This window comes from Chaetura pelagica, unplaced genomic scaffold (assembly GCF_000747805.2).
Source record: "Chaetura pelagica isolate M959 unplaced genomic scaffold, ChaPel_1.0 scaffold207, whole genome shotgun sequence".
Classification (NCBI taxonomy): Eukaryota; Metazoa; Chordata; class Aves; order Apodiformes; family Apodidae; genus Chaetura; species Chaetura pelagica.
In genome coordinates, this window is record NW_009953929.1 from 2,000,891 (window position 1) to 2,028,307 (window position 27,417).

Genomic DNA, 27,417 nt, shown 5'->3' on the forward strand with positions numbered 1-27,417 from the left:
CTTAGAAATAACAGTCAGGTTTAGTGGGTTAACTCCCAGGATGCTGTAATTCCTGCACTTGGAGCTGCCCCTGTGGCACATGTGCTGTCTGTCTTTCACGTGAAGGGCAGTGAGTGTTGTTGCCTACTCTCACCCTCTCCCCCTAAAGATGGTTCCATTGTGAACTTTTGTATTCAAATGAGCAATTTTTGTTCCTGTACAACATCTAGACAGCAGAGGTTTCACAACCTGAAAAATAGGGAGATTTTGGCTCTTCCTTGTTCTGAACTCAAAAAAGAAGCCTGGAAACAGTCACACGTGGAGTGCTGGAGAGTATTAGCACTGCAGGACTCAGCCCCTCTTCTTAAGCTCATAATGTCACAGCACAGCAGTGGAAAGCCAATTTGTTCATAGGACCCAGGAGCAGGTGAAAACTGAAGATGAGTTGACACACTTTTTTTCAAAGGGAAATTGGACTTGGGGCAAGCAGGAGGAGAGATAGAAAGCAAGGCATTGCTAAGAAAGCAAGAAGTGGAACAGATGTGAATCAATGATTTTTTTTCTTTCAAAGATTATAAAAAAAGTTAGAAAAAAGTGAAGCAGCTTTTCCCCAGCTGGAGTAAAACCAGAGAGTGAATCTTTGTGATGTATACATCTTTTATACTTCTGTTGACATGCAGGAAAACAGAGGAATACAGTCTATCAGGTTCAGATTGCTACCAAGAATTCTTTGCTGTTCCAGACTTCTCCTAAGATGTTGGAAATGACCAACAAAAGTCCTGTGAGAATAACTTCATTCTCTCTGAATTGTATGCAAAGAGCGAAATCAAAGGGGAGATGAAACAGAAGACATGACAGTAAAGCAGCTATGATGGTAATTGACCTGCACCTGATGCCTGCCGTGAATACTACACCTCCAGAAATGAGAACTCATTATTGAAATCAGAATTTTCTCTTATGTTCACTGTCTCAGCTAATTCTTTTGGTGGATTTTCACTCTGAAGAGACTTTTGACCATAGGATGTGCTAATACACAGGCCCAAACTGGGGCTGCATCAACACTGAGCCACAGAGTCTGAAGCATTTGTAATCATTAGGAGTTAAACAGTAACATCCACCATTTCCTGGAGCATTATCACATTAAATAACACTCAGAGCAAGCCTGAGCACCTCCTAATTCAGTCAGATGTGGATCACTTTCTACTCAAATGGCTGACCCAGACTTTTTTGTCCAGGTGATATTTCAGCAGGGAGAGGAGCAAGGCTATAAATAGACACACTGCAGCTGAAAAATACATCTGCTATGGAAGAGTTGTGCAGTCCTGTCTGGTGGCATAGGCTCTTGTTATTGCAGCTGATTTCAACAAAAGATAACAAAGAGACAGGTTTATTGCAAGGATATGGACCCTACTTACCACTGCCTCTGCTCTTCCGTGAGCAAAAGCCACCTCTACTATGCAAGTACCTCTTGTCTATCTTTTATTCTTCTTCTTCTTTTCTACATTTAAATAGATTATGCAGAATAGTTGCAAGGCATAACAGAGAAAACAAAACAGGCATAACTACTAAAAAACAGGCAGCAACTGCTTAAAATGAAATTAAAATATGGATATGAAAATGGGCTTTGACAGGGAGAGGTCTTGAACAGTAGGACCTGATTCTTCTTTTCCTGAGAGGGTTTGCTCCACTGACTTGAGCTCAGTTACTCTAAATCAAGGAGCTCAAGGGCCTTGTGACGGCTCCACCATATGTCTAGTCAGCTTTATAATGCTAAATTTCAATTTCATAAATTCACAAATGTGCAAAATGGATAAAGGAATTAACAATGATGAGGAAATCCATTCTGTTTCATTTTCTCTCAATCCCATGAGCACATTAACTGAGTTAATGCCACCAAGGAAATAGAGCCATTTAGTAAAACAAAGCAGTTGATTAGATTAAGCTGGCCCCACAGGGCAGCAGCAGTGCCACGAGCTGATGGGAAGGGCCCTCACACAGCAGTTAAAATCGGTCACAAACTGAAATGTATTTCCATTAGAGAATGCCTATTCACCAAAATGTAAAGCTTTCACAAAGATCAGTTGATTTTTAAGAAGCTGCTATAAGATGCAGGTGATCTGCCAGCTTCCTTGCCTGGGAGTCCACCTTCCCAGCTGCCTGGCAGGCAGCCCTTTCCCTCCCAAACTGCCCCATTGCTACCACAGGGAGGGATGTCCTGCCCTTCCAGGTTCCCAATTTCTTTGCTGGTTTCCAGAACAAGCAGAGGGGAACCCAGGATGAGATCAGGCAGCTCCATCACTGTGGTGTCCAGTATCCACTGTCTGTCAGCATCCCACCATGGGAGCCTGCCTCAGCCCCAGGGATTCTGCACCCATCACTCAGGATGCCCCATCTCAAATCCTGCTGGAGAAGAACTTAAGACAACCCCAAACCAAACAAAAATCAAGTCTGTGTGTGTATATCTTTCTCAAGCAATCTAATGTTGGCAACAGTACAGCTTGAAAATATGTCAGTCATCTTCTAAGATGTCTGTCTGACAGCAGAAGGCCAAGAATCATGGGCTGTCTGATTCTAGCAGCCAAATATATTAAACAGCATAGAATAATAAAGAATGGATGTAAGCTATGGAAGTGTGATTAAATTACATTATAATAGTAGGGGGAGATTCCAGCATTGGCCAGACTACCACTGTGTTGAGCAAACATGCAGGTAGATGTTACGGAATAACGTTTTCTGAGTTCCTGAAATATATTTGGGAACAACCAAGGCTTTAAGATTTATCTAATGATGAACAGTAAACTAACTCATATACAAATGTCAGAGAAAAAAAATAGAGTGAATAGGGTGGGAGGGAAGTAAGGCATTAGACATATATTAAGAAAATCTTAGGGAGCCCTTGACCAACTTCTGACCCTCTAGTAATGAAGATAAAATAAACAAATGGACAGACAAGCCTAAGAGAAAGAATAACATATATTTGCCTTGTACTTACTGAAAAGTCATCATCAGGGAATAATATCAGATCTTTAAGCTGGTCATCCCCAATATTTTTTTCAATCTCTGTGATAACAGCTTCATAATCCAGAGGCTCCAAAAGTTTGGGCTTCTCCTGCTTGTCAAAAGAAAAAAAAAATTAAAAAGAAAAAAAAAAAAAAAAAAGATTAGGTAATCTCTTTACACTTAAATTCACCTTCTTTTCCATTCAAAACCTGAGATCTGCTGTGTTTTTATTTTTTACACCGAAGCACAAATAACTTCTTCTCTGCCCCAGTCGTTCTTCCCAGCTTGTTGCAGCTGAGCTCATGCAAGAACAGGGGAAGTGAGGAAGCTAGGCCAGTTTTATCACTCACTCTTGATCTCATAACTCAAGAGCAATGTGTCAACTCATTAAAGAGACCAAAACCACCACATGACCTTACCTGTCATTCTCAGGAGCACTCACTCTCTTTCTCCATGAACACATGTAGGCAAATAGACACAATTTGAACCAAACATAGATATGACTTTGAGCTAATATTTTTTAGAGTAAGTAACCTACTGATTTCTTTACTTTCTTACACAGTCCCACCTCTTGAACTGCTGCTAGGCTGTGAATGTACGTACCACTGTGTTTATTCCAGGAGAATAACCTTAGATTATTACCAAAATAAAACAATCTGGCACCCACCCCCATGGTTTCTCTTATCAAAAATGGGATTAGTATCATCATAACAGGACACTTATTGCCCAAAACAGCAGTAAAGTAAGAAACCACCATAGGAACAGAACAAAAGTAAAAAAAAATAAAGTCACACTGTGTCAAAGTACAACCCAAAAATTTAAGCATCAGAAAGAGTAAATGAGAAAGGGCAAAATAACTGCCAGAAGGGGTGGGAAAGCAGCTGATGTGAGAGAAAAAGGACACTAGTAGGAAGCAAATGCAGAAACTCTTCTTAAGAACACTTCTTCAGTCTGATGCAACGGTGGATATTAAATAACTTGTTTTTTTACACACTGTTCTTGCACGATGCTACCCAGAATAATATAAAGTTTTTCTCCCTCCCTCTTCCCCAAACCCACACTTTCTTGGAATGGAAAGCTTTCACATACCCATAAAACAAATTCCTCCAATAGACAATCTCATGATTCTCCCTCTTACTTGATTATATATATAACACTTACATAGGGTCCATTATACATATAATGGTCCAAATACACAAGCCTTTCCCTCTTTTTACTTTGTTCTGGAGAGTTCCTGGTTTTTTTCAGTAATTAGTCATCTCAGGACTTCCCCCCAGCCCTTGTGAACAGTTTCCCTTCTATATTAATTTCAAGGCTCCTTTTAGTGTCAAATGCATCTATGGAAAGTTTAATTAAGTATCAGCAACAAAGCCACACAAAAATATATTAAAATACTGGGATATACATGTTCCTAGAAAGTAACTCAATTGCTGATTCAACAGAATCATAGAGTAACCTTGGCAGATCATCTACTCCAACTCCCTGCTCAAAGCAGGGCAAGTTGGATTAGGCTGCTTGAGAACTTGTCCAGACGAGTTTTGAAAACCTCCAAGGATGGAGATGCAACTTAAAAAGTTGAAGCTGTTCCTTCACCAGTTCAGTCTATTAAATCTCTTCTTGGTCTATTAACTCTTAGTCCCATTTACCAGATTAAGGGGTAATAAACTTCTAAAAGTCACTAATATTTAGCATTCATAGGCCAAAAGCACTATCTCCTGATACTGAGACACTGAAGACTTCTAAAAGATGGACAAGATCAACACATAACAGTAATAAATAGAACTTGTTTGAAAGCTCTTTACCAGGGAAACAGGTTCAGGAATATTGCTGTGTGATGTGAGGGAAAATGAGGAAAGAGAAGCAATACTTGAGCTACCTAAATATGGTGAATTTTAAACTACTCACTCCCAGGAAACCACTGAAGGGTTTGTCTGTATGGATAAAATAAAAAAGGGATTCTGACACACAAATACTGTGCTAAATCCTTCCCTAGATGAATCTGGAAATGTTCAAGGATAATTGTCCATCTTGCCTTAAAGATATGACAGGAAAATTGAACAAGAAATAAAACCTAAGATTGTTTAACAGAAAAAAGAAACTTACCTAGAGTAAGGGCACTGTGAAACTCAGAAGGCCAAATGGTAAGAGACAGCTTTAAAGTGTACTTAGTTTCCGTGACAGGACACATGCGACTTCCTATTAACCCGGCCATATTACCATAGACAGTCCCAAGCCAATACTTGGCACTGACCAGTACCCATTGACACATTAATATCCAGTACTCTCCAGAAACACTGAGGCTGAGTAGCAACTGCATTCCCCACAGAAGCATAATGAACTCAGCCAACCATCTCACCATGCACACTCTTGTTTCCTTTTAAGTTATGTTGAGTCACCACAGTCTCCTTCATTAAATCTACCACTGTACATATTTGTTAAATATTCTATATAGACATAAGTTTTAAGGAGTTAAAACAGAGAGAGAAAACACCAGTGCATGCAGAGTGTACCATCTCTGCTATACCACCCATTTTGGGAAAGATGCCCAGTTCTCTTAGTCCAGCTTTAGTAGAAAGTAAACTTGGAGCTGTGTAACTACTACCAGGCAACTTTATAGCAACCACTTACAAGAAAACTCAAAGTGAAAAAAGACACACAATGACAGTTATGAGGTACAAGTGTTTCACACAGGCATTTTTCCTGTGTAGAGGTTTCACTAAAACCTGTAAGTTTTTCATAGACATTGACTACAATGAGAACCCTCCCTGCCCAGAGCAGATACTACTAAGCTAATGGCTTTTCAACAATCTCAACTTTTGAAGAGTCAGGTATGTTACTGAAACCATAAATGTCCACTCTTAAAAACAGATTTGTCAACACAGTATTAATCTAGGTCAGCTGCTCCTTGGAAACATCATAAATGTTAGCTTTCAAAATGTCTTAAAAACCCATAAAGCAAGGAAATTACACAAGTAGCCACCTTCCTATTGAAATCACCAACTAATAAAGAACTGGGGAATCCCACATATCTTGGGACTTCTCTTGAAATATGGGGGGAATCCCATTAAAAATGTGTGGCATTTGCAGGTTCTCTATGCCCGTGGAAACTACCCCCTTTGCTGGGGCTGGCAGAATGAAGAGGCTTTCCTTCTTCCCCTGGAAATCCCTGCAAGGTTGAGTTGAGCATAGCTATATCTTCTTCAAAGTTAACAGATGTTCAGATGCAGCTGGAGGCAGGGTAAGCCTCTTCAGAAACTGCCAGCACTCAGCCACTCTTGATAGCTGTCTGAAACACTCCAGGGGAAAGCTTCTCCTTGACAGCTGCAAGGTCATTTCCATGAGAGAAGAACGCAACTTGAGAAAACCCTGAAGCAGAGGAACACACAGAGTATGAACATCCCTGTTCCCACAGTGCTAATTCTCTTGCTCTCAGTGCTGCCAAGTGCATGATCTGATGGAAACATTTTAACAGATGTTAACAGAGAAATCTTAGGAGAAAATTTACACATCCAAAATGTAACTAAATATAAGTAGATGTGATATTATCAGCAATACTGCAAAACTTTTCAGTGAAGCACTTCAATATTTATGGTGATGTTTTTCTATTGATGCAATAACAAATGCCATTCATCCGTCTATGGCATTACAGCAAAATCCTGTATAAAATGCAATATGGTATTACGACAACTCCCATAAATCAGAGATGCAAGTAATAGCCCATCCTTGTCAATACACTGACTGCAGAGATAACCTGGCCCATTCTCTGCCAATATCAAGCAATCCTTCATGTTCTTACAAACCTGAAGACTATGCAGTGTGGACACTGACTCCATCCTTTGTAGAGTCACTACTCAGGATTTGGCAAAGCTTAGCACTGCAATGCTTAGCATTGCATTTGTGATGGGAGGTGGGAGCTGGTTTTGTTAGCAGTTTCTCTCTAGAAGGCATGGAATGGCTGCTCAGTTTTCTCGTCACAGGCAGACAGAGGCAGTGATGTTTGGATTAGCAAATTTCTCCCTGCAAGCTCTAGCATGGATTTGTAAATGAGAAGGACTGATTTAAAGCTAATTTAATAACCATAGTGCTGCCTCTTCTCAATTTAACTTGTCTGTTCTTTCTGGAAACAGTCCAAACTAGCAATCTGTGCCAAGATCCAATTATGCTGGCTTTGGTTTTTATACTGCTTTTTATATTCTCTATCTCAAGTGAGTAATGAATTGCATTTAGTTGCACTGAAATGGTTGTGAATACATGTAGTAAAAAGACACTCCTCTACTCCTCACCTGCTACAACAAGCACAGCAGTACCATTTACCCTGACAGTGCTCTGGAGCATATTTCTGTATATTGTTGAACCAACTTTTCCAAACTCTCTTTGAACAGTGAAGAGATCCTTAATGAGCACTAGGGCCAATACCACAGAAGGATAACCACTACTTAATTCCACATGGGTGAAACAGATTCCACCAGTGATGTACAGCTTGATTGCCATAATCTTCTGATCTAGGTACAAAAGCATTATTTTTCCCAGTTATAATGACAAAAATATCCACGTAATGATTTTACAGAAACAGATAGGGTACCTGGCTTGCCTCCAGCTGCACAGACATTGTGCACTGATGCTGGCACCCATCTTCTCTTCATAATTATAGGATAAAATTACTTATATATCATCCTCCTGAATTCTATTTCTGTGAACACTCACTAAGGCAGGAAATTATGTGATAGTCATCCCAAGCGTTTCCCTATTCTAAAAATAAACTAGACCAAGTGCTATGGTTTTCTAATACTTTTATGAGGTATTATTCCCAGCAAATCCTGAGTGTCTAAAGTTTATTTGAATTTAATACAGATGTCTAAATAAATTTCTTCTTGTTGCCATGACAGGAAGAAGAAAACTACAGAAACAGATACATAGAAAGAACTTACACTGATGAACTTCAGTTACCTGGACTAAAATATCTTCATGACAGGAGGATCCTCCACATGTTCACAAAGAGAATCAAAATAATTGTGATGGCCAGATTGGTTAAGATCAAGCAGAACTCTGATTTTATTTTTCATCCAAGCTATGACTTGTCTAAAATTACAATTCTTTCTAGCATACATTGAAAATACTGAGATGGGCAGACTTAAGAGAAAGGACCACTTATTGATGTAACAACATCACCTTCATTTTGATAAACTTCTCGATGATATCCAATCCCAATCCTACTAAAACTCACAAGAGCAAAATAAATTACTTCCTGGGATGACATCAATGTGAAGTGCTTCTCGCATTTCTTCTTCTTTTTCTTCCCTCTCCCTCGTTAAATACTGTGTCTGGTATAAAACATGACCTATTGGACTTTGTTGTACTGTTAATATATGTAGTTAATTTTTTTTCCATCAGGGTGGGCCAATTTAAATTAATTATTTCTTTGCCAAGCCTGTTCAAACTGAAGCTAAAGAACAGTCAAGGCTCCATGATTTTTGGAGGAGATGGAGCATAAAGGCTGAATTTAACCCTGTCTTCAGACATGCTAGAGATACAGGCTGCCCAGCAGCTCAGAGGTGTGCAAGCCACAGCTGCCTGAATATTCAAGGACCTGAAACTAGACAACCATTTGCTTTTTATGGAGTCACCAAAACTTCTGCTTTTTTGTAGGACCAAGGTACATCTCTGTTCACCATTAGGCAGCACAGCTGTGTGATGCCTGAGATGATTTCTATGGGAAGGGTATCTGCATCCTTTTACCCCCACCAGCTGAGATCACAGGCAAGCACCCAGATGACCCAACACATTCCTGACAGCATGTCCCGTGGCAGCACTGTACCCAGGGAGCTGAGACACACCAGCCACATGGGGATTATGGTGTTCCCAACCCCACAAGCAGCAGGGCTGGGAGTGACAGGTCTCATCAACGCAAAATGCTCTCACCCCACAGGCCTGCTGCCCTACCTCTGCTTCCAACACACTCCACATTATGTTACAGATTTTCTTCAAGGAAAATTAGGTTTTCATTTCAAGCACAGGGGAGAAAATTCAAGGTCTGCAAAAGGTCTTAGGACAGGGATGAAGAGCCAGAACCAGCAGGCAGATGGTCTCTCCTTTTATTTTAGAACTCACCATTTTTACAACTGCTTGGCCTGCTATGAATACAGGCAACAAACTCTCTGGCCACATTACAAAGACTACATTTGGCTCAGTATATGAAAAACAGTCAACAAATTTGTTAAAATTAGGAGTACAAAGAAAAATTTCCGTGACACTCTGCAAGCCACAGCTGCCTGAATATTCAAGGACCTGAAACTAGACAACCATTTGCTTTTTATGGAGTCACCAAAACTTCTGCTTTTTTGTAGGACCAAGGTACATCTCTGTTCACCATTAGGCAGCACAGCTGTGTGATGCCTGAGATGATTTCTATGGGAAGGGTATCTGCATCCTTTTACCCCCACCAGCTGAGATCACAGGCAAGCACCCAGATGACCCAACACATTCCTGACAGCATGTCCCGTGGCAGCACTGTACCCAGGGAGCTGAGACACACCAGCCACATGGGGATTATGGTGTTCCCAACCCCACAAGCAGCAGGGCTGGGAGTGACAGGTCTCATCAACGCAAAATGCTCTCACCCCACAGGCCTGCTGCCCTACCTCTGCTTCCAACACACTCCACATTATGTTACAGATTTTCTTCAAGGAAAATTAGGTTTTCATTTCAAGCACAGGGGAGAAAATTCAAGGTCTGCAAAAGGTCTTAGGACAGGGATGAAGAGCCAGAACCAGCAGGCAGATGGTCTCTCCTTTTATTTTAGAACTCACCATTTTTACAACTGCTTGGCCTGCTATGAATACAGGCAACAAACTCTCTGGCCACATTACAAAGACTACATTTGGCTCAGTATATGAAAAACAGTCAACAAATTTGTTAAAATTAGGAGTACAAAGAAAAATTTCCGTGACACTCCCACCCTAAAACACATTCACTTGTCAGGTCCAAAATATTTAATTTGTCATGTTTTTCAGTGAACCTTGGAGAATTGCATTTGGAAAGAATCCAGCCAGTCTTTCAGGGCTGTACAGAACAACTGATACACTCTTTAGTGTCCGTGGTGAAGCCAACATGCCAGTAAATTTCATTAAGGGGATTGCCAGTTTCTGGTAGAGAAAAAATGGCAAAGAACTACAAAAAGATTCAGTGCCCCAATTCCTAGTGATAGAGAAATTAGTTTCCAAAATGCTATAGTACCTGTCAGCTCGAGCAGCACAAAAGCAGGGAAACTTGTGGAAGATCCTGCTGGGAATAAAGGAAGTTGAAAGCAATTTTCTTTCATTAAAGCCTCTTTATTCAAAGAAAATGTTGATTGACACCAAGAAGGGATTTGCTAGACTAAATGAGACCTATTTGTACAAATACAGCTGGGATGGGATGAATCCAAATTACTTGCATTGGAAACTGTGATTATTTTGTGGATTAAAATCTATAAAGTCCTATTTAGCATATTTTCTATATTTTAAAAATTACTGTAAGTTAATTCAGTGCATTAAATATTTGGAAAAAAAAATGGAAATACCTCTCGTTTGAGCTGATGGGCCAGGTGCAGCCCTTGCAGAGGCTTCAATGGCACAAAGACATGTAACATCTCCACTAAGTCAACTGACAAGCGACCAGGGGTAAGACTACCCAAACCACAGAGATCTTTTCTCAGGTAACTGGGAGTGACCTGCTCTTTCTATTACCGTTTACTTCTCAAGTTAGGATTTATCATTGCTTTCATTACGAATTTTGAAAGCACTAGGTCTGATAAAAACTATCTCACTTGTGGTGAAAAACGTGTTTGTTCAGCAAGGCACCCATGCTGGGAGAAGAGAGGAGGTGTTTTATGTTATGCTCCATTTAGCCATAAGTTTCCTGAATTCTGTCTCTCAGCCATGATCATACACCTGGCACTGCAGCCTTGCTGCAGTGCTTTCTGAATCTGGAAGGTGTATGCATGGGGCATGAACACGTGTGCACCTTCAATGATCAGCACTTGCCATTTTTGACATTAAATAATGCTACCAGTATAGTCTGCAAAATATTCAAGGCATCAAGAAAACAGCTTACTTGTTCTCTTTTTTTTTTTTTTTTGCAGTAGCTAGAAAGCCTTTTTTAGGAAGGAGATAAATTTAATTACTAAAATCAGCACTATTATGTTGCTGAAAACAAGACCTCTAAATAAACCTCCAAGTTTTCAAACTAAATTTCATGTACTAGTTTTTCAAAATGTCAAAAATGAAAGCTTCTAAATAGTACTTCTGAAGCCTAGACTAAATATTTGCCCATAGGTCACTTCAGGGGAAAAACAAGGAAGTCTTGTTAAAGAATCTTAAGGGGGTTTTTTAAGTTTAATTTACACAGACCTCTAACCTGGCACTTTTTTAGGAAGGAGATAAATTTAATTACTAAAATCAGCACTATTATGTTGCTGAAAACAAGACCTCTAAATAAACCTCCAAGTTTTCAAACTAAATTTCATGTACTAGTTTTTCAAAATGTCAAAAATGAAAGCTTCTAAATAGTACTTCTGAAGCCTAGACTAAATATTTGCCCATAGGTCACTTCAGGGGAAAAACAAGGAAGTCTTGTTAAAGAATCTTAAGGGGGTTTTTTAAGTTTAATTTACACAGACCTCTAACCTGGCAATACTCAGTCACTTCACTTCCCCCACTTGACCTCAGCCAGAAAAAAAAGTGCAGTATAGCAACAAAAGGTTTTCTTTAAAGCTGAATCTATTCATAAAGAAAGCAAGCAGGAGCCAAAGATGCCATTCTCTCGTGTTCATACAGACATCTGAACAGACAGGGAGGATGAACTGGAAGGGGACTGGGAAGAAGGGGTGAGAGCTGTGGGGGAGTAGAGAGGACCTGCCATCACAGACATGGAGCTCTCCACAGGTACTTGACTCATTAGCAATTACTTCGCCCCAGGGAAAGAGAAGTTAATTGTCCTGCCCTGAGGACCAGAAAGGGGATGGTGGAATGATCCCAGTTCAACTATTCTGTAAACACTCTTTGCTTCATGTTTCTTTTTTCTAGCATGGTCTCAGGCGGGCAGATTCATGGTTGCAAACAGGAACACTACTAACAAAACCATCCTGCAACCTGCAAGTAGTGAATCTGACCAAAGCTTTTAAGTTTCTAGTACAAAGTTTACATAAACAGCACTTCTGACTGTGTTTGTGTATATACACACACACACAAACGTATATAACTTGATGTATATATAGTCATGGTACTCTAAGGAAAATCTACATTAAAAAAAAGACACTGCCAATTTTTGTCCTTAAGTGGCACTCAGATGATGCCCATAGCATAAATAGAAACCTGGCTATGACACCTATAGCATCCATGCAACTATATTAGAACTGGTTATAACAACAAGATCAGACCAAACCAGTGTCCTATGCTTGTGGAAACTGAATGAACAGGGGAGATGGACTCATCTAGCCATGGTCAGCTGTGTACAGGCTCAGGGGAAGGAAAGAAGGGAGGATACTCCAGATGTTTCTACATCACCTTCCCCACCACCAGCCTCATCTAGCACCAATCTGCTGCTAAAACAGTGGTGTAAAGACATGCACAGGACAAAATAGTCTTTTAAACATTTTTATTTACTTGGAAAATAAAGGTTGTTTTTTTAGAAGACTTTGTTTTTAGAGTACACCAGAGACTTTTTTTAAGGACCTAAGGGAAAGCTCTAATGTCTGTTAATTATATTGTGTTCTGACCCTAAAGACTTTGATCACTGTTATAAGTCTGACAATGAAGTTGCAACACAGTGTATAAACAAGCTACATAGCCCATTTTCACTTAAATACTAACATTTAGATGTATGGAGTCCTAGACCTGTAGCAAAGCAAACAGCTTTTTTAAAAAGGGCTCAACCACTTGAGAAATATGAAGCAACAACTGCAAAAACATTGAATTAGCTCTAAACAAACTTTTCAAAATTACCATTTGACTTCCAGCAAGTGCTTCTTACAAAGTCTCTGTCCTCTGGGGCACCTCTCACATATGCTGTTCCACTTCATTTTACTCAGTGAACAGCTCTTTTTTTCTACCTACACTGTGGTGATGTATCTCTTCATGAGTTGTAGATATCTGATAAGTAATTGTAAATATTTCCACAGAGGCTTTATCTGTAAAAATTAGTATAAGCTCTACATGACCATTATCAACTCAGCTCTCATAATTTCCCTGATATCAACTACTCTCCCAATCCGTTATCTAACTATCAAGTCATTTACACACAGAATGTAAATGAGAGCAAAATTTGGTCAGCTACACTGAGCTCAATCAGCAACTTACAATAAATTAAAACTAATCAGATCATATTTAGTTTTACAAAAAAAAAAAAAAAAAAAAAAGGAGTTTCCAGAAAATAATACAAGTCCATCTACAGAAAATAAAGATCTAAATGTAGTATACTAAGAATGCACTTTGTGAATAAAGCCTTTAACAGCTGCAGTGGGAGCAAACACCATTTTGAAATCTGCAGCACTGGGGGCATGAAGGACTGATGCATGAAGGGGAGATTGGGTCCTAGTTGATAGCAAAAAGTGCCTGTAGGCCAAAGATTTAACATGCTCCAATTATGAAATATTGGGTAGAAAGACACAGGTCACAAGCCACAAAAGTAAAGCCAAGTGTGCCTGTGTTTCCTAAGGGCTAAACAAACTATTGAGAAATACGCTTGCAGAGTAACACGACACAGTGACCACCTCTTAATCTATCTTATGTCTGAAAAGAACAGAAATCAGAACAAACTGATTTCCCTGAAAACATGAATTATGTCCTTGACATTACAGCAGTGAGCCACTTCACAGGATATGCAGTGTGAACCACAAGCCTCTGATGAAAAAGGCACGTTACCTATTTAAAGTTAAAGGCAACAGGCAGACAGTTACTAGTGCTCTAATTTTTAGGTCAGAGCACAATACATTTTATTGATTGTCAGACGTCACAACAAATTGAAGGTTCTTTGGAACCACTAAATTCAACAAACTCTCAGCTTCTGTTACTGAAAAATACTGGTAAAAAGAAATATTTTCCTTTTTCTACAGACAGGCTACTGATTTATTGTTACTGTTAGGCATTTCCAGACATACTTCCCTCTAAAGCTTCAACGACTTCTGGTGAAAAATATTTAGGTATAGTCAGGATTTGTACAATGACAAAAATCCTTCCTAACCAGGATTTAAGTGGCTAAGTCGAGCAGCAGTGCCTGCCTCCTACCAAAGTCTTGGGAACTGCCAGGGTTAGCTGCTTTCAGCAGCACCACCAGCATTCATTCTTGGGAACCAAGACCATGAAGCTTAAACTTCGTATCTTCAACTCTATGCCAGTAGCTCAGAGCAGCAGGGACTACTCTGTAGCCTAGTAAAAAGGACCAATTTCCATATAAAATGTCTATCCAAAATGGCAGCTACTCATATGCAAAACACAAACACTGTATTAGGCTGTGGTTCAACTATCTGAATCAATATGTGACCAAGTGTTACAAGTGCAAAGTTACTTTCCTTCCCATTAAAAAAAAAGTTAATGAGAATTACAGTCTTTAGTATATTTCTCACTTTGTTTTTTTTTTTACACTGCACATGTAAAATAGCCTTGAAAGAGCCTCTGGCATGCACAAGCAATACAGCTCGTAATTGGATATACAACACTAAGAAGAAAACCAAACACTTCTTTGCCATGAAGAAAAGGATCCATTGTCTCTAAATCATCCTTATGAAAGCTGTTATATGTTTGACATCTAAAGTGATGTCTCAAGTTAAGAGAACATGCTGTTAGCCAGCACTTGTCTATGGCTCCTCAACAGAAGGCTCCAAGTGTTTCACCTAAAATTGCCTGCATTTTAATTGCAGCCAGGAAAGCTCAGACCCACCGTAGTTGATTTGAACTGCCCAGTGTCACATGGCCAGGTTCCAGGAGATGCAGTCTTTGCCCAAAGCCAGCACTGGCAAAGCCTACCGCATTCCAGGTTTCCACCAAGGGATAAACCCTTCCTCCCAAAACAACGATGGCCTTTCTCCTTCTCCTTCCGGCCTCAAGACACAGAGATGGCCCACAGCAGATCATGAGATCTGCAATAGCAGCGAGTAACTTTCTGCTCCAGTAGCAGCATTACTGATTTTCATGTAATGACCAAGCATGCATTAGCAGGTGCCAGAGAGACTATCACACCAGGCCACTATCAATATGTGTCTGATCGACAACATGATGCTATACAAAAGTTTCCCTAATGCACTTGAGCTCTGTAACCTCCTGAACTCCCCGTGCTTCATCTCAGTAATCATTCAGTAATCATCCTCCATTGTTCAGTGCCTCATCACACAGATTGACAAGACTCCATCAATTCTATGTACACACCAAGGAGTAAATCCTATTCTCTCCTACATGTAGTCTGAAGACTGCTTGGGCTGTAATTTCTTAGCAATCTTGTAGAGGACATGGAAGGAGGAGTGCATACTCACGCAGCTTAGTCTGTGAATTTCTCCTTGATTCACTCTCTTAATGGTCTTTCTCTTCCTCCGCAGCTCACTGGGCTCCCTTCTGAATCTCCCGCGAAAGCTCATTGCATCCGTAGGAATTCAAGCAGCAAACAAATCTCTCTTTAAAAGCTGTGCTCCTTTAACCTCTTTCCTTCAGCAGCTTCAGCATTACAACTGGAAGCTGCGTGTACTGTTCAAGGGGGAAGTATGTCTAAAGCTTACATGCTGTATCCACAGTAACTGAACAGAAAGAAGAAGAAACCAGCAATAACTCATTTCTTCCTGTGAATAATATTCTACTATTAAGGCGAGAGTGTCTCATTAAACCATAAATACACCCAGCTCCTGCCTCTAATGCAAATCAAAATAGGAAGTTGTAGAAAAAAAGCTTGAAACTGAACATCTATCTTTGTTTCAAAACCCCTTACATCCTTTCTCCTTACCACCCTCCCCGATTCGAAAGCCAAAAGGGCTGCACTCTTACTTCATGTGCTTGTATGTCTGCAAGCTAAAAACAGGAATTCAGAGAACAACCTCCAGCTGAGACCCTTGGTAGCAGACTTCAGCCACAGAGCACACAGCAACAGGGCTGTGCTGCCGGGGCCCAGAACCAGGTTTTGAACCAGGGTAACAGTTCCCCTTTCAAAGTGGTGTGAAATGTCAATAAGAGGAAGCACCCCGCAAACTCCTAAACCTGCAGTCAGTTATAAAAAAGGAAAAAGAGATAAATTTATAATATCCAAAATACATTTTTGGGTTGTAAAAACCTGGCTTTGGAAGTGCTTGTCACCTGCCAACTAAGAAAAAATCACTGCTTGCTTCAACCCTGTTCCCACCTCATGTAAGAGCAAAGCTGCCAGACAGAGCCTTCTCCCCAGATGCCCCACATAGGGGCAATCATAGCAGCTCCTCCACCTCACAACCCCAAGGGGTGAAGGGGGAGCAATCACAGCAGCACCCTGACAGGTTATGAGCCACTCACTCAGAGTCTCAGAGCTGCAAAGGCAATAGGAGCAGTGACATGGGCAATCAAACTGTTCTTAATGAAGGTAGGACACTTGCCCAATGCTCAGCTGTCTGAAGGCTGGCAGGGCACAAAGGTCTTTTAAATCTGAACAAACCCTCTCAGTGCCCACACATGTGCATGCACACACACAGACCCTTTTCTTCTCTTTTGTTCCAGCCAAGGATTCATCCTGCTGTAGCAGCAAAGCTGCATTCCCCTGTGCACACAGTCTTCATGTGGCATGCATTCTTTTTTTATTTTTACTTAGTATCAGTGTGCATAACAAAGACAAATTGATAGTTTTTCTGATTTTTAATTCTGATTATTTTTTTTTTTTTCAAATTGGACAATAAGTATCCTTTTTACATGGTTGTAACTTGTTTCAATTAAGTACTCTGGCTGAGATCTGCAACTTTACCCTGAGTGCCTTTTTTTTTTCCCCCCTTTTGCTTTCCAGCAACTAATTCTGTTCTGTAAACTCATTCACACGTCTTTCAGTGTTCATAACATTTGATACAAAGTAACAAGCCTCTGCAGAATTCCACACGATTCTCCCACACGCAGGATTTCCACGGCAGAATAGCAGGGACACTGAGCCCAGCGTGTTTGCTCTGAGCACTACAAAACAAAGTATGGGTCTGATTAGTTTGCTTTTGTCTTCCACAATTAGAACATGGTGCAACTCCATTAATTAAAAACCCATCTTATAATCACCTTTGTCATTTAGTTTTGCCTTGACAAGATCAACTCTTTTAAACTGAGCTACCAGCCTGCTGTGCTACTGCTTAAGACAGATTTCACTGTACTCGACTTAGTAGTGAAAAGCATCTGAGTCTGGCACCAGAAAACAGAAAAGCCAACAGAAACCCTTTGCCAAGGTATGCAGACATTTCAAGTGGCTACCAATATAGCACCGCAACATTGACCAAGTTGGAATCATCCTTGTTTTCTCTCAAACCACTGTGTTATCTACACTGAGTCCCAAGTGCCTCTCACGTAACGTTGTGAGCGCAGCTGCCAAGAGTAGAGGTCCCTGCCAGAAGTTAAATTTAATGCTGGATCCATCAGTCTGCTGGCTTAAATTTAAGTAGGTATCAATTGCTCTCAGAGGTTCCTTTGCCTATTGACTACTTCCTGCAAGTGTCACATGGAACAAGCTGAGCTCCAGCTTTCCTTTCTTCTGGAAGGGTCTCTCCCACCTTCCTGCCTGCAGCAGCACTGAAGAGCCCTTCCAGGGCATCCTTTCCACGAAGATAAGGGTGACCACTACTTCCTGAAACTTTGATGAACTTGTGTTACTCCCAAATAATACAAAATATGAACTTAGGTTCAAGTTTCCAGCTGTTTTTTATCCAATTAACTCTACCGAGTATATTCTGTCCAAAGGATTTTAATTCCTAATATTATTAAACCTAATTTATTTCCATATCTCTGACAACTAGTTTTTCAGACTCTATGCTAAAGGCACTGAGCACTGCATTTTCTCAACACCAAGGCATTAAAAGGTTGAAGCAATGAAATAACAAAACAAACTACAACATTGACACAGAGATATAACAGAACAAAAAACAACTGCAAATAAAGATTCCACTTAGTACTGTTTTGAATGCAAAACTCTCTGCACTTGTAATGGGGAATAACATCACCACCTGAATGTCTAATAATGTGTTGCCCTGAAGCAGAAGTATGAAGCAAACTTCATTAAGATCTATGTGACTGTAAAATACTTTCTAATTTTTCTTCAAAGACTTATCTATCTCTTTGATTAAAGACATCAGGTACATTAAGGTGGTCATATAAGTGGTTATGCTGCTATGAATAAAGCTTCTGCACTGCTTTTAAATTCAGAACTATTATGTATAAGGTGAGAAGTACTACCCATACCTCAAGCTAATCCAGGAAGAGAGGTGTTTGGTCAGAGGAAATCCACAAGCCTTATGTTTGTGAACATCAGATTAATATGCTCAAAATACAGATGTTGAAGCACTTAAAAAAACAACAAAATATGTAGTCAATCCAGTGTTTAATTGCCTTTTACTCTGTCTTTGTTGAGTATTTTGATCTGTTCCCAGCATTTTTAAAAAACTTGCTGATACCTAGATAGGACAATTTGATATCTCTACTCCTGTTAAGGAACAGTTGCACATTACCTTCGCTTCAGTGCCACTAGTATTCAGGTTTCTGATAGGGGTCTTGAGTTCTTTAATAACTTTTTCATCCTCTTTTCCTACATGTCTTCTAGAGGTTCTGTCCAACTTAATTTGTTTATCTGTGAAATCTATTCAGTGTCATGCTTCATTGATTTCAGTTTGAATCTATGATATGCAGCAATATGTAAAAATGTACTGCTGGAAAAAAAAAACCAACACACTAATCCACTGTTACAGTAGGTCATCCAATTATCAGAAAATTAATTTCACTTGTGCTTTGCTAGCAGCTGTATCAAGATACAAAAATTCAGTTCCCAAAGTGTGTATCTTCAATTAACATAAAAGAAACTTCAGAACAGGTTAAATATTTGATTTGCTGTGTAGGAAATACTGAATTCACCACACTGACCTTATAATATAATATAGTCTACCATCTCCCACCAAGAAAGATTGAGAAATGGCTCCAATTAGCCACACATTGGCTTTTTTTATTTTTATTTTTTTTAAATTCTGAGCAAGGGAGTGTGTAGGGGGGGGAAAACACATGCAAAGACTGAGTTAACAGCAAGTTTCAGGGAATGAATGCTTCCCTTCAGCTCAGGACTTCTATCCAGGAGCAATGCTGACATGTACAGAGTGCAAGACAAACACACAGCCTTGAATTATGCCTATGTAAATATAAATAATTGCTCATTCACAGTCATTACATACTTAATCCTGAGTTGAGACTTTTGTTGAACAGATTTGAGAAAGTCACTTTGATTAACAAGTAAGAAAAATCCTGGAATGAGCTACATCAACTACCTATTATACCTATTCTGAAATGAAAGGCAAACCTCTTAGGACAAAACTCACTTCATTTATAAACTAAGACCACTGTGGTGACAGTGACACTACTATTGAGGCAGCTTTTGCAGGCTAGACCAGTACTGAGAAGTCTGGCTGACAAACTTAACACTCCACCACTTGGCAGGGTGCAGATAAGGTACCTATCTCTCTTGAACAGCTTATGGCATTGCCAGTATGTCAGGGTTGCTGGAAGAACCACAGCAATAAACGTGATGAAGAAAAACCAAAGGATGACAGCCATGCCAAACACCCAGACTTTGGAGTAGAAACAGAAACAATTCTGCACTTTGCAGCCACAGCCCATGGCCACCAGGCAGTCCTAAGCTCTGGGAATGCTGAAAAGAAAGAAAACATATGGTACCCTGTTGAGTGTCACAAAGGGCTGCCTATTTTATTTTTCTTCAGTGTTTTTTTTTGGTTTTTGTTTGTTTGTTTTAAATCTTCCTCCACATAGCCTTCCAGCCCTCTCTATCCCATATTATGGATGTAGGATGCAGAAGTCATAAAACCTGGAGACTTTCCTGGTATACTCAGCTGCTGAGGCAAATAACAAGGAGATTAACACAGTTAACATCCTACACATGCAGGCAGTGCCAGCAGATAAGCTGTATTAATACATACTGATGTTACTTTTAATATGTTCCTCTCCTGGTCTTCAATTTCAGTCCCCAGCACACTCCATCACACCCCAAACAGCAGGGCAGGGCAATGCAGCCAGAAGCCAGGTATGCCTTTGGACTAACAAGCCCTGTCCCATGTAATTTGCCCCCCTTTCTGTGGTCAGAGGGCTTGGTAGGAAATTGATCGTAGTGAGTGGCAAGACACACTACACATTTTCAGATATGACTGCCAAAAATCTACTAATGGGGCTGTGAAACTAAAACCAAGGTGTCCACAACTGTACACCACAGGTTCTCTCATCTGCATCTTCCAGGTGCCAGGAGTAACATGGTCTTGAGGGGTTTGTAAATGCATGTAATAACTGCACTTCCTATAAGCTTCCTGCTGGATAAGTAAGGCAGATCACTACACTGGGACCAGAAACAGAGCAGCTACCAGGTTAATGCAGGACACCCCAGTTATCTCCCTCCCAATCCCTTTGTCATCCAAGACTGGGAGAGAGATCAAGAGTAGATGGTCTTTTGGTCTTTTCAAATTCAAAGTTTAGCACTGCTCTGGGCTTTGAAAAGGTTTGGGTTGGTTGTTTTTTTGTTGGTTTTTTTGTGTTTGTTTTTTTTTGTTTGTTTGTTTCTATGTTTGTTTTTTAAACCAAAATAATTTGAAGAGAAACAAATTAGTTAGGAAAAACTACATATGAAGCCACTCTTCGGAAGGTCACAGTGGTGTTGAATCAACTCAAAGCAAGTTACGTTGGTTTTTGACAAATGTGACTCCTCTTATGTCCAACAACTTAAGCTGAAACCTCAGCATTCACATACAAGCCCTGCATGAAGTCATCACAATAGCTGATGCTTACATTTTGCCTACAAACCCATACAGACAGCTCTGACCAGGCAAAGGGCTGGGAATCCATCACAGCAAAATGACATCAGCACACAAAGTGAGCTCCCCCAGGCAGGGCAACAATGTCCCTGCATCAACACCCATGAAAAGGAGTTCCTTGTATTTGTGCTGTGCTATAACAGATCTTTCCACACAACAGACCCCAATGTCAGTGACTCCAACTCTGTCAATCCATTTCTTCTCTTCCTGGCCTGACAGCACACTGATCTTGGCTGTTCCTTCCTCTGTGCCTTCACCTTCACTTCGTGCCCCAGATATTGGTGCACTCATGCCAAACAAATCTGTGAGAGGCTGTTGCATTACTCCACCCTGCCTGAAGGCTGAAACACAACCTTCTATTCTAGTTGAGCTGGTGGTGCCTGAAGCCCTCCATAGGCTGCATGTGCCAGTCTCTTTGTGCATTGCCAGAGATGATAAGATTAATCTGTGGCAAAAATGCCCCCAGGGGGTGTGAGGAGAAGGCCTTCAGAAGGGCAGTTTGGCAGCTCCCAGCTTGGTCTCACACACAGCACTCAAGGGGCCTAACAGCACGTGAGTTTTATCACCTCAAAAAGGCCTTGTAAGCACTCACAAGAGTTTGCTTCAAAGGCTACTTATAATGCTCTGGCTAAAAAATGCCTTGCTGCTCTCCTGCTTGGGAAGCAGGCTGGGCTGAGGCCACAGCAGTCCCTCCCTCTCCCACAGCCTGGGAATGCTGCTCCATGTGCACACACCTCACCACTCTCTCCTTACCACAGCAATGTTTCTACCACCTAACCCTGCAAGAATATAGATGCAACAGCAGCATCATTTCAGCAGCCTTCCAAGCTGGAAACCCACCCATACCTGGCACACATATAACACACTGCCTTGCCAGCAGACGGAGAAGGGCCTTGGAGAACCAGCTGATGCAACCCCAAATGCCTCCAGCTACAGCACAAATGAGCATCACAGGCTTTTGTTTCAGGTATGTCTGCACAGGTTGGACAGAAATAGGGCTATACTTTCATTAGCAAGCAAATGCTGTTTCTTACATCAGCAATCAAGTTAGAAAAACAAGCTTTCCATCAGCAATGTTGTCCTGCTGATCTGTACAAAAGCAGAATATGCAGCTGCTTTAATTTATTCTTGAGTTTGATACATTGGGAAATTTTAACATTGCCCCTTTTGTTTTCATCTACTTGGATAGGAATCAGCCCTTGATAACAAAACATATAGTGATGAAGGGCCATAAAATACAATTAAATTATTTAATCTACTAAAATTACTATCTCCAGACATGTTGATGCTGCTGTGATTTTGCTGATTGTAATTCTAGTACTTGTTCTTCGTGTCTATGCTACATTGCAGAAAGGATTTTTCTTTTCCTTTACCAAGAAAAGCTCTGGTCAAGCAACATCTAGTTTATAAAAAAAATAATAAATAAATCCCCATTTTCAAAAAAAAAGGAATAACTGAAGCAAAAGGAAGTCAGGCAACTCACTCATTTACTCCAGGTCACATCAACACCTACCATGCCATAATATTGATATAAAACACCCTGAGATTTTCTTAACTGTTTTTTTCTAAGTACTAATACACACTCCCCTCTGTATGTGTGCAAGCTGACTGTATGACCATTATTGTGTTTGATATCACTTGTAAGATATATCCAATGTTACAAATTCCTGTATACTCTCTTTTAGTGCCTGTGGGCATCCTAAACAATTAAGAAAGCAACTGCACATAATAATTCTTCATAACTGGGAGCTAAATAATGACATTTTGGAAGAGAGAAAAAGCACACATTTCAAAAGCAGATAAACAAGGTTATTTTCTTATTTTAGCAAAAAAGAAATTAAATATAAAACCCTGCAAGTCATATATACCTTAGCTAAGTTTGTATGTGGAAAAGAGAAGAAGACAGTTTGCATCCTTTTTACATTCCCCTTCTCTCATCTCTTGGAACACAGAAAGCAAAACAGTGTAGGCTAAGAGATAGTGCCAACACCTGATAATGCTACTCCTCACTCTGACACAACTTTCTGTACACCCAGAGAATTGCTTCACCTTTACATCATTTGTTTTGAATTTCTTAAACTGCTAATTCTTAATTACTTATAATGTATGTGCACACTTCAGTATAAAAAGTCCAGGAAACAATCAAACTGGCAGCTTGCTTGAACTTGGGATAACTGAAGGAGTAGAACTTGATGGTTTATATTTCTTTCTTTGCCAAGGTTGGGCTTGTATTTAGTTTTGACTGCTTTACATAGGTTTTCACAAGCTATAGGGCTCACACTGAGCACTTAAACGCTGCCAGTGGACTGCTGCAGGTCCTGATGCATGGGAGCAGAGTCAATCATGCTGACAGACTTGCATGTGTAAGAGGCAAGATACTGCCAAGCACACTAGTACTTCAGTAGCAAAAGAAGTACTGAATGTTCTCCTGGACAGCATGCTAAATCCCAGTTGATGTAAGCATGAACATACTGGGTAGGATGAAAGCTCATTTAACCCAGATTTCTGCACCCATGAGAATCAACAGATGGTCAGGTACAAGTACAGAAAGCAGTCAGTATAATAGTATCTCTCTTGAATTCTCTTCCAATTTCCACTCATGCAGGTTCCCAGCCTGAGATGGCATCTACACATTATTTCTCAAAGACTTTTCTCTCACTAATTTGTCCAGTCATTCTTCAAACCTACACAGATGCTATATATGCAAAACATTTTGGGGCATGGAAATCCAGTTTTAATATTTATTCTGGGGTTTTTTCTTTTTTTTTTTTTTTTTTTTTTTTTTTCTCCTCAATACTTGCCCCTCCAATAGTTTAATTTGATGATCCCTACTTCCGCTGTTGAGAGAAGAAACTGCAAGCAAAGTCTACATGTCTCTGACTAATCTTGACTTTTATGACTTCCTTCACATCCCCTCATAGTTATTTTCCAGGCCAGTCCAGGTATAGTCTTTGCCTACACACACAGTCATGGGCTAACTTCACCAATCCTCCTCACACTTCTCTGTAATTTTCCAATTCCAGGAAGTCTGTTTTGAATTGTACAAGATATTAAAGCCCTTCCAAGGAGCTGCTATGCAACTCTGCTATTGAAAGACAGATCAAAAGGCAAAATTCATTTACAATTTCTCAGTGAGCTGGAAAGCAGGACCAAAACAATGTCATTCTTAACACAGTAAAGCTGCTCTAAGCTTCCAGATCCCTGCTTCTGCAAAGCAGAGATCTGAATCAGTAATTCTTCTTCCTTCACCGTCTCCAGATTATTTTCTCCAATGGGATGAGTATAAACCAGAATTCCTGCCCTTGCCTTTCTCCTCACTCCCACATTTTGCTCTTTGTGCCCAACATATAAAGACAGGCCTTTGAACTTTCACTTTTGCCTTATCATCAAACCTGAACTGGTCATCAACAGCCTGATTCTGTGCCAAGAATTTTGTGTTTGCTGTCTTGTTGTTTTTTGGTTTTTTTGTTGGTTTTTTTTTTAATTTGGAAATTCTGGGTGTTTTTTCTTTAATTTGGAAATTTTGGAAAGTCCAGAAAATTCCCTTTTACTGTAGAAATAGCTAGAACATTCTGAATGTGAGTTATATTAAGCACCACTTGAAATGGATAGAAAAGAATTGGTCAGGAAATCAGAAGCTAAGAGGTTAACTTCTGATTTCCTACAAATAAAGGCATAAAGCCAGGCATAAAGAAGTGCCAGAAAAGGATGAGGATGGGAAATAAAGCAGAGTTTGCTGCAGTTCTTCCTCACTCAGCTCCTTGTTCTGTTGAAACACTGCAGACATAGTTTGACTCAAGGAGTACATCCTTTTATAAAAATATTTCCAAGAAATACAGTTGTGTTTTGAATACATTTTACAAAAAGCAATTTTTAGCTACCAATTCAGATTCTTTTTGCAGGATCATGTAACTTAAAATTGCCTTTGATTTAATTTAAAAAAGGAAAATTGGCAAGCTCTTAGCATGTGCAAAAGCTTTTGGCTGCTTAAAAATACTGTGTAAAGAAACTTCACAGTAGGAGCTGGTATAAACTCATGTCAACTCATCTCTGAAACATTTCATTTGGGCAGGTACTTTCTGGTGCATTCTTTAAGAACTAGCTTTTTTTTATGTAGAGAGAACTTTAGAATGACATTTTATTAACCAGTACTTATTGTTCAAATAAGTTTTGGATAAGTAAGGCAAAAACATATTGGTACAATTCCAGGCTTGGGTTCACTTCTATTTTTTTATATATATAAAAAAAAAAAAGTAAACACGTTAGTAAATATTTGTATTATTTTGAAGTAGTTCTTCAGTCCAGATAATGGGTTTTCTCTATACTTCCATACATTCTGCTAAAATATCTTGCATTTACAACACAAGTGCTTGAGGAATGAGCATGCTGTCTGTCAGAGCTGCTTGGCTGGAGGGTTTCTGAACAAAAGCAGGTGATAGATGCACAAACACTCCAGCCACCAGCCCTTCCCCAACTGATGCCTTTGCTATTCTGTCAGTAGAAACAAACTCAGGTGCTGGAAGGTGCAAATAGTCACCAGGAAGAATCAGATCCATCGTGAGCAACAAAATATATTGTGTAACTTAAATATTGGAAATTGTATTAATCAAAAGTCCATGCAGAAATATTGAATGTTTCCTGCTTGATGTGCCAGGTTCAAGGTTAGGATTACTTTTCCTCTGTCTTCCACACTGCTACAGAGCACATGTCTAACACCTGGGAGCAGACAGCCCACAATAAACTTGGCTTCCTTCGTATCAAGCCAGTTAAAAAATAAAAGGTGACACACTGAGAGGTTGTAAGGCCAAAGAAACAAGACATTCCTGGCAACAAAGCAGCTTTTAGATTACTGCTTAGATCATTGCATCTCCAACTGGCCTCTGCCCTTTTGTTAACCAGAGCTAATGGTCAATAGCTGGAGGAACTCAAGCACGGCAAAAGCCAGAAGAGTCACAGTCTGAATAAGCAAATCCAGGCACGAGCGCCAGATGGCAGGTGGACACCTAACAGGCAGCTGGATGCTCTGTGCCAGATTGCTTTTTCCAGGGAGCTCTAGGGAGATGAGAAAAGTCTCCTCGAGCAGGTGGGAGAGCACTTTTTAATCTTTACCTTCAAGCCACAAGTATCCAAAAGTGAGAGAGGAAAAAGCAGGCTCAGTTCCAAGCTCTGTTTCTCCCAAGAACTTGTCCTCCTCTCTAATCCCATTAAGATCAGGTCTCCTACAGAGATAGTTGCAATTCATGTTTGCACATAATTTACTAATGGAAGAAACATCTCAAAAAGGACAGTGGAGTACCTGGTTTCAGGAAACTGCATTTCAGTTATTAATCTCTTTACTGTTAAGGCTTACCCTCTGCAAGAGCTAATTTTAGCACAGAAGTCACAACCTGTGGAAAACATCAAGGTAACACCAAACCCTTATTGAAATGCCAAAGAAGGTTATGAGTGATTCATGACATGATGTTCAACTCCCAACATCCTTGCTTCATAGCTTACCACTGATTGAGTCATAATAACTTTTTTTTAATTATTATTAAGAGAAACCTGCAAGCATCACAGAATTACACTTCTGATCCATTTCACAGCATTAAATCAAAACCTTATTCTGCTGGATTTGCACAAGTGTAACTGAGAACTGAATCTGGCCATCTCATCTTCAAGCAAGTATCAATACTAATGAAAAGAAAATGAGCACAACAGTTGACAGATGAGAAATAACCAAAAACAAACACCAAGGGCATGAAGCATTCAATTGAGTTTGTTCCATACACTGTATTCAGAGTTATCCCTGAGGCAAATAGAAGCCTGACAAACAGTACAATGGCTATTTTTCATCAAAAACCACACACACAGAATCTATTATGTTTTAAGCTAACCACAAATCGGCAATAATTATTAACAGATTGTAATTGTAGAAGATATTGCATACAAATTAGTTCTGTTTAGACAGAACATAACATTTTGTTCTGAAGAGGCACCAAATTAACAAGATGAAAAAAGAACATTTTTCATAACATGTATTTGCAGAGTTCCCCAAGTGTAAAGTAAAAGTCCTGACAGAACTGAAATAACAGAACCCCAGAACAGTGAAGGAATCAGTTTCTTTCTGATTAGAAATGTGTGCATGTACAGCTACCACACCTCAGGGAAGGAGATCATGGTCCATGGTCTGAGCCAGCTGCAGCTGGACTAGACTTGGAACAGCACCCTGAGATGATGTCAGACCCTTGCCACCCCAAACATGCTGAAGTATTCATGTGACATGCTTTCTGGTGCTGAATCCTAATCCTTTCCATACCATGATATTCCTCACTCCAATCACTAATTCAAGCTGGAAGCCTTAATTATTCAAGGAAGTGATTCAAAAGCTAAAAGACCAGGAGCTGCTTCTGTATTTCCAAGACACTCTT

The 27,417-nt window shown here is 39.9% G+C and overlaps 1 protein-coding gene across 1 annotated transcript in view; it reads right to left on the reverse strand.

The window, feature by feature from the left end:
- The window catches only part of DOCK10 (dedicator of cytokinesis 10), a 127,779-nt gene that overhangs the window by 90,725 nt on the left and 9,637 nt on the right, over positions 1–27,417 (reverse strand). Inside the window, exon 2 of the mRNA XM_010001659.1 lies at positions 2,972–3,091. Within this exon, the coding sequence (XP_009999961.1) occupies positions 2,972–3,091 (120 nt within the window). The remainder of the gene's footprint in view (positions 1–2,971; positions 3,092–27,417) is intronic.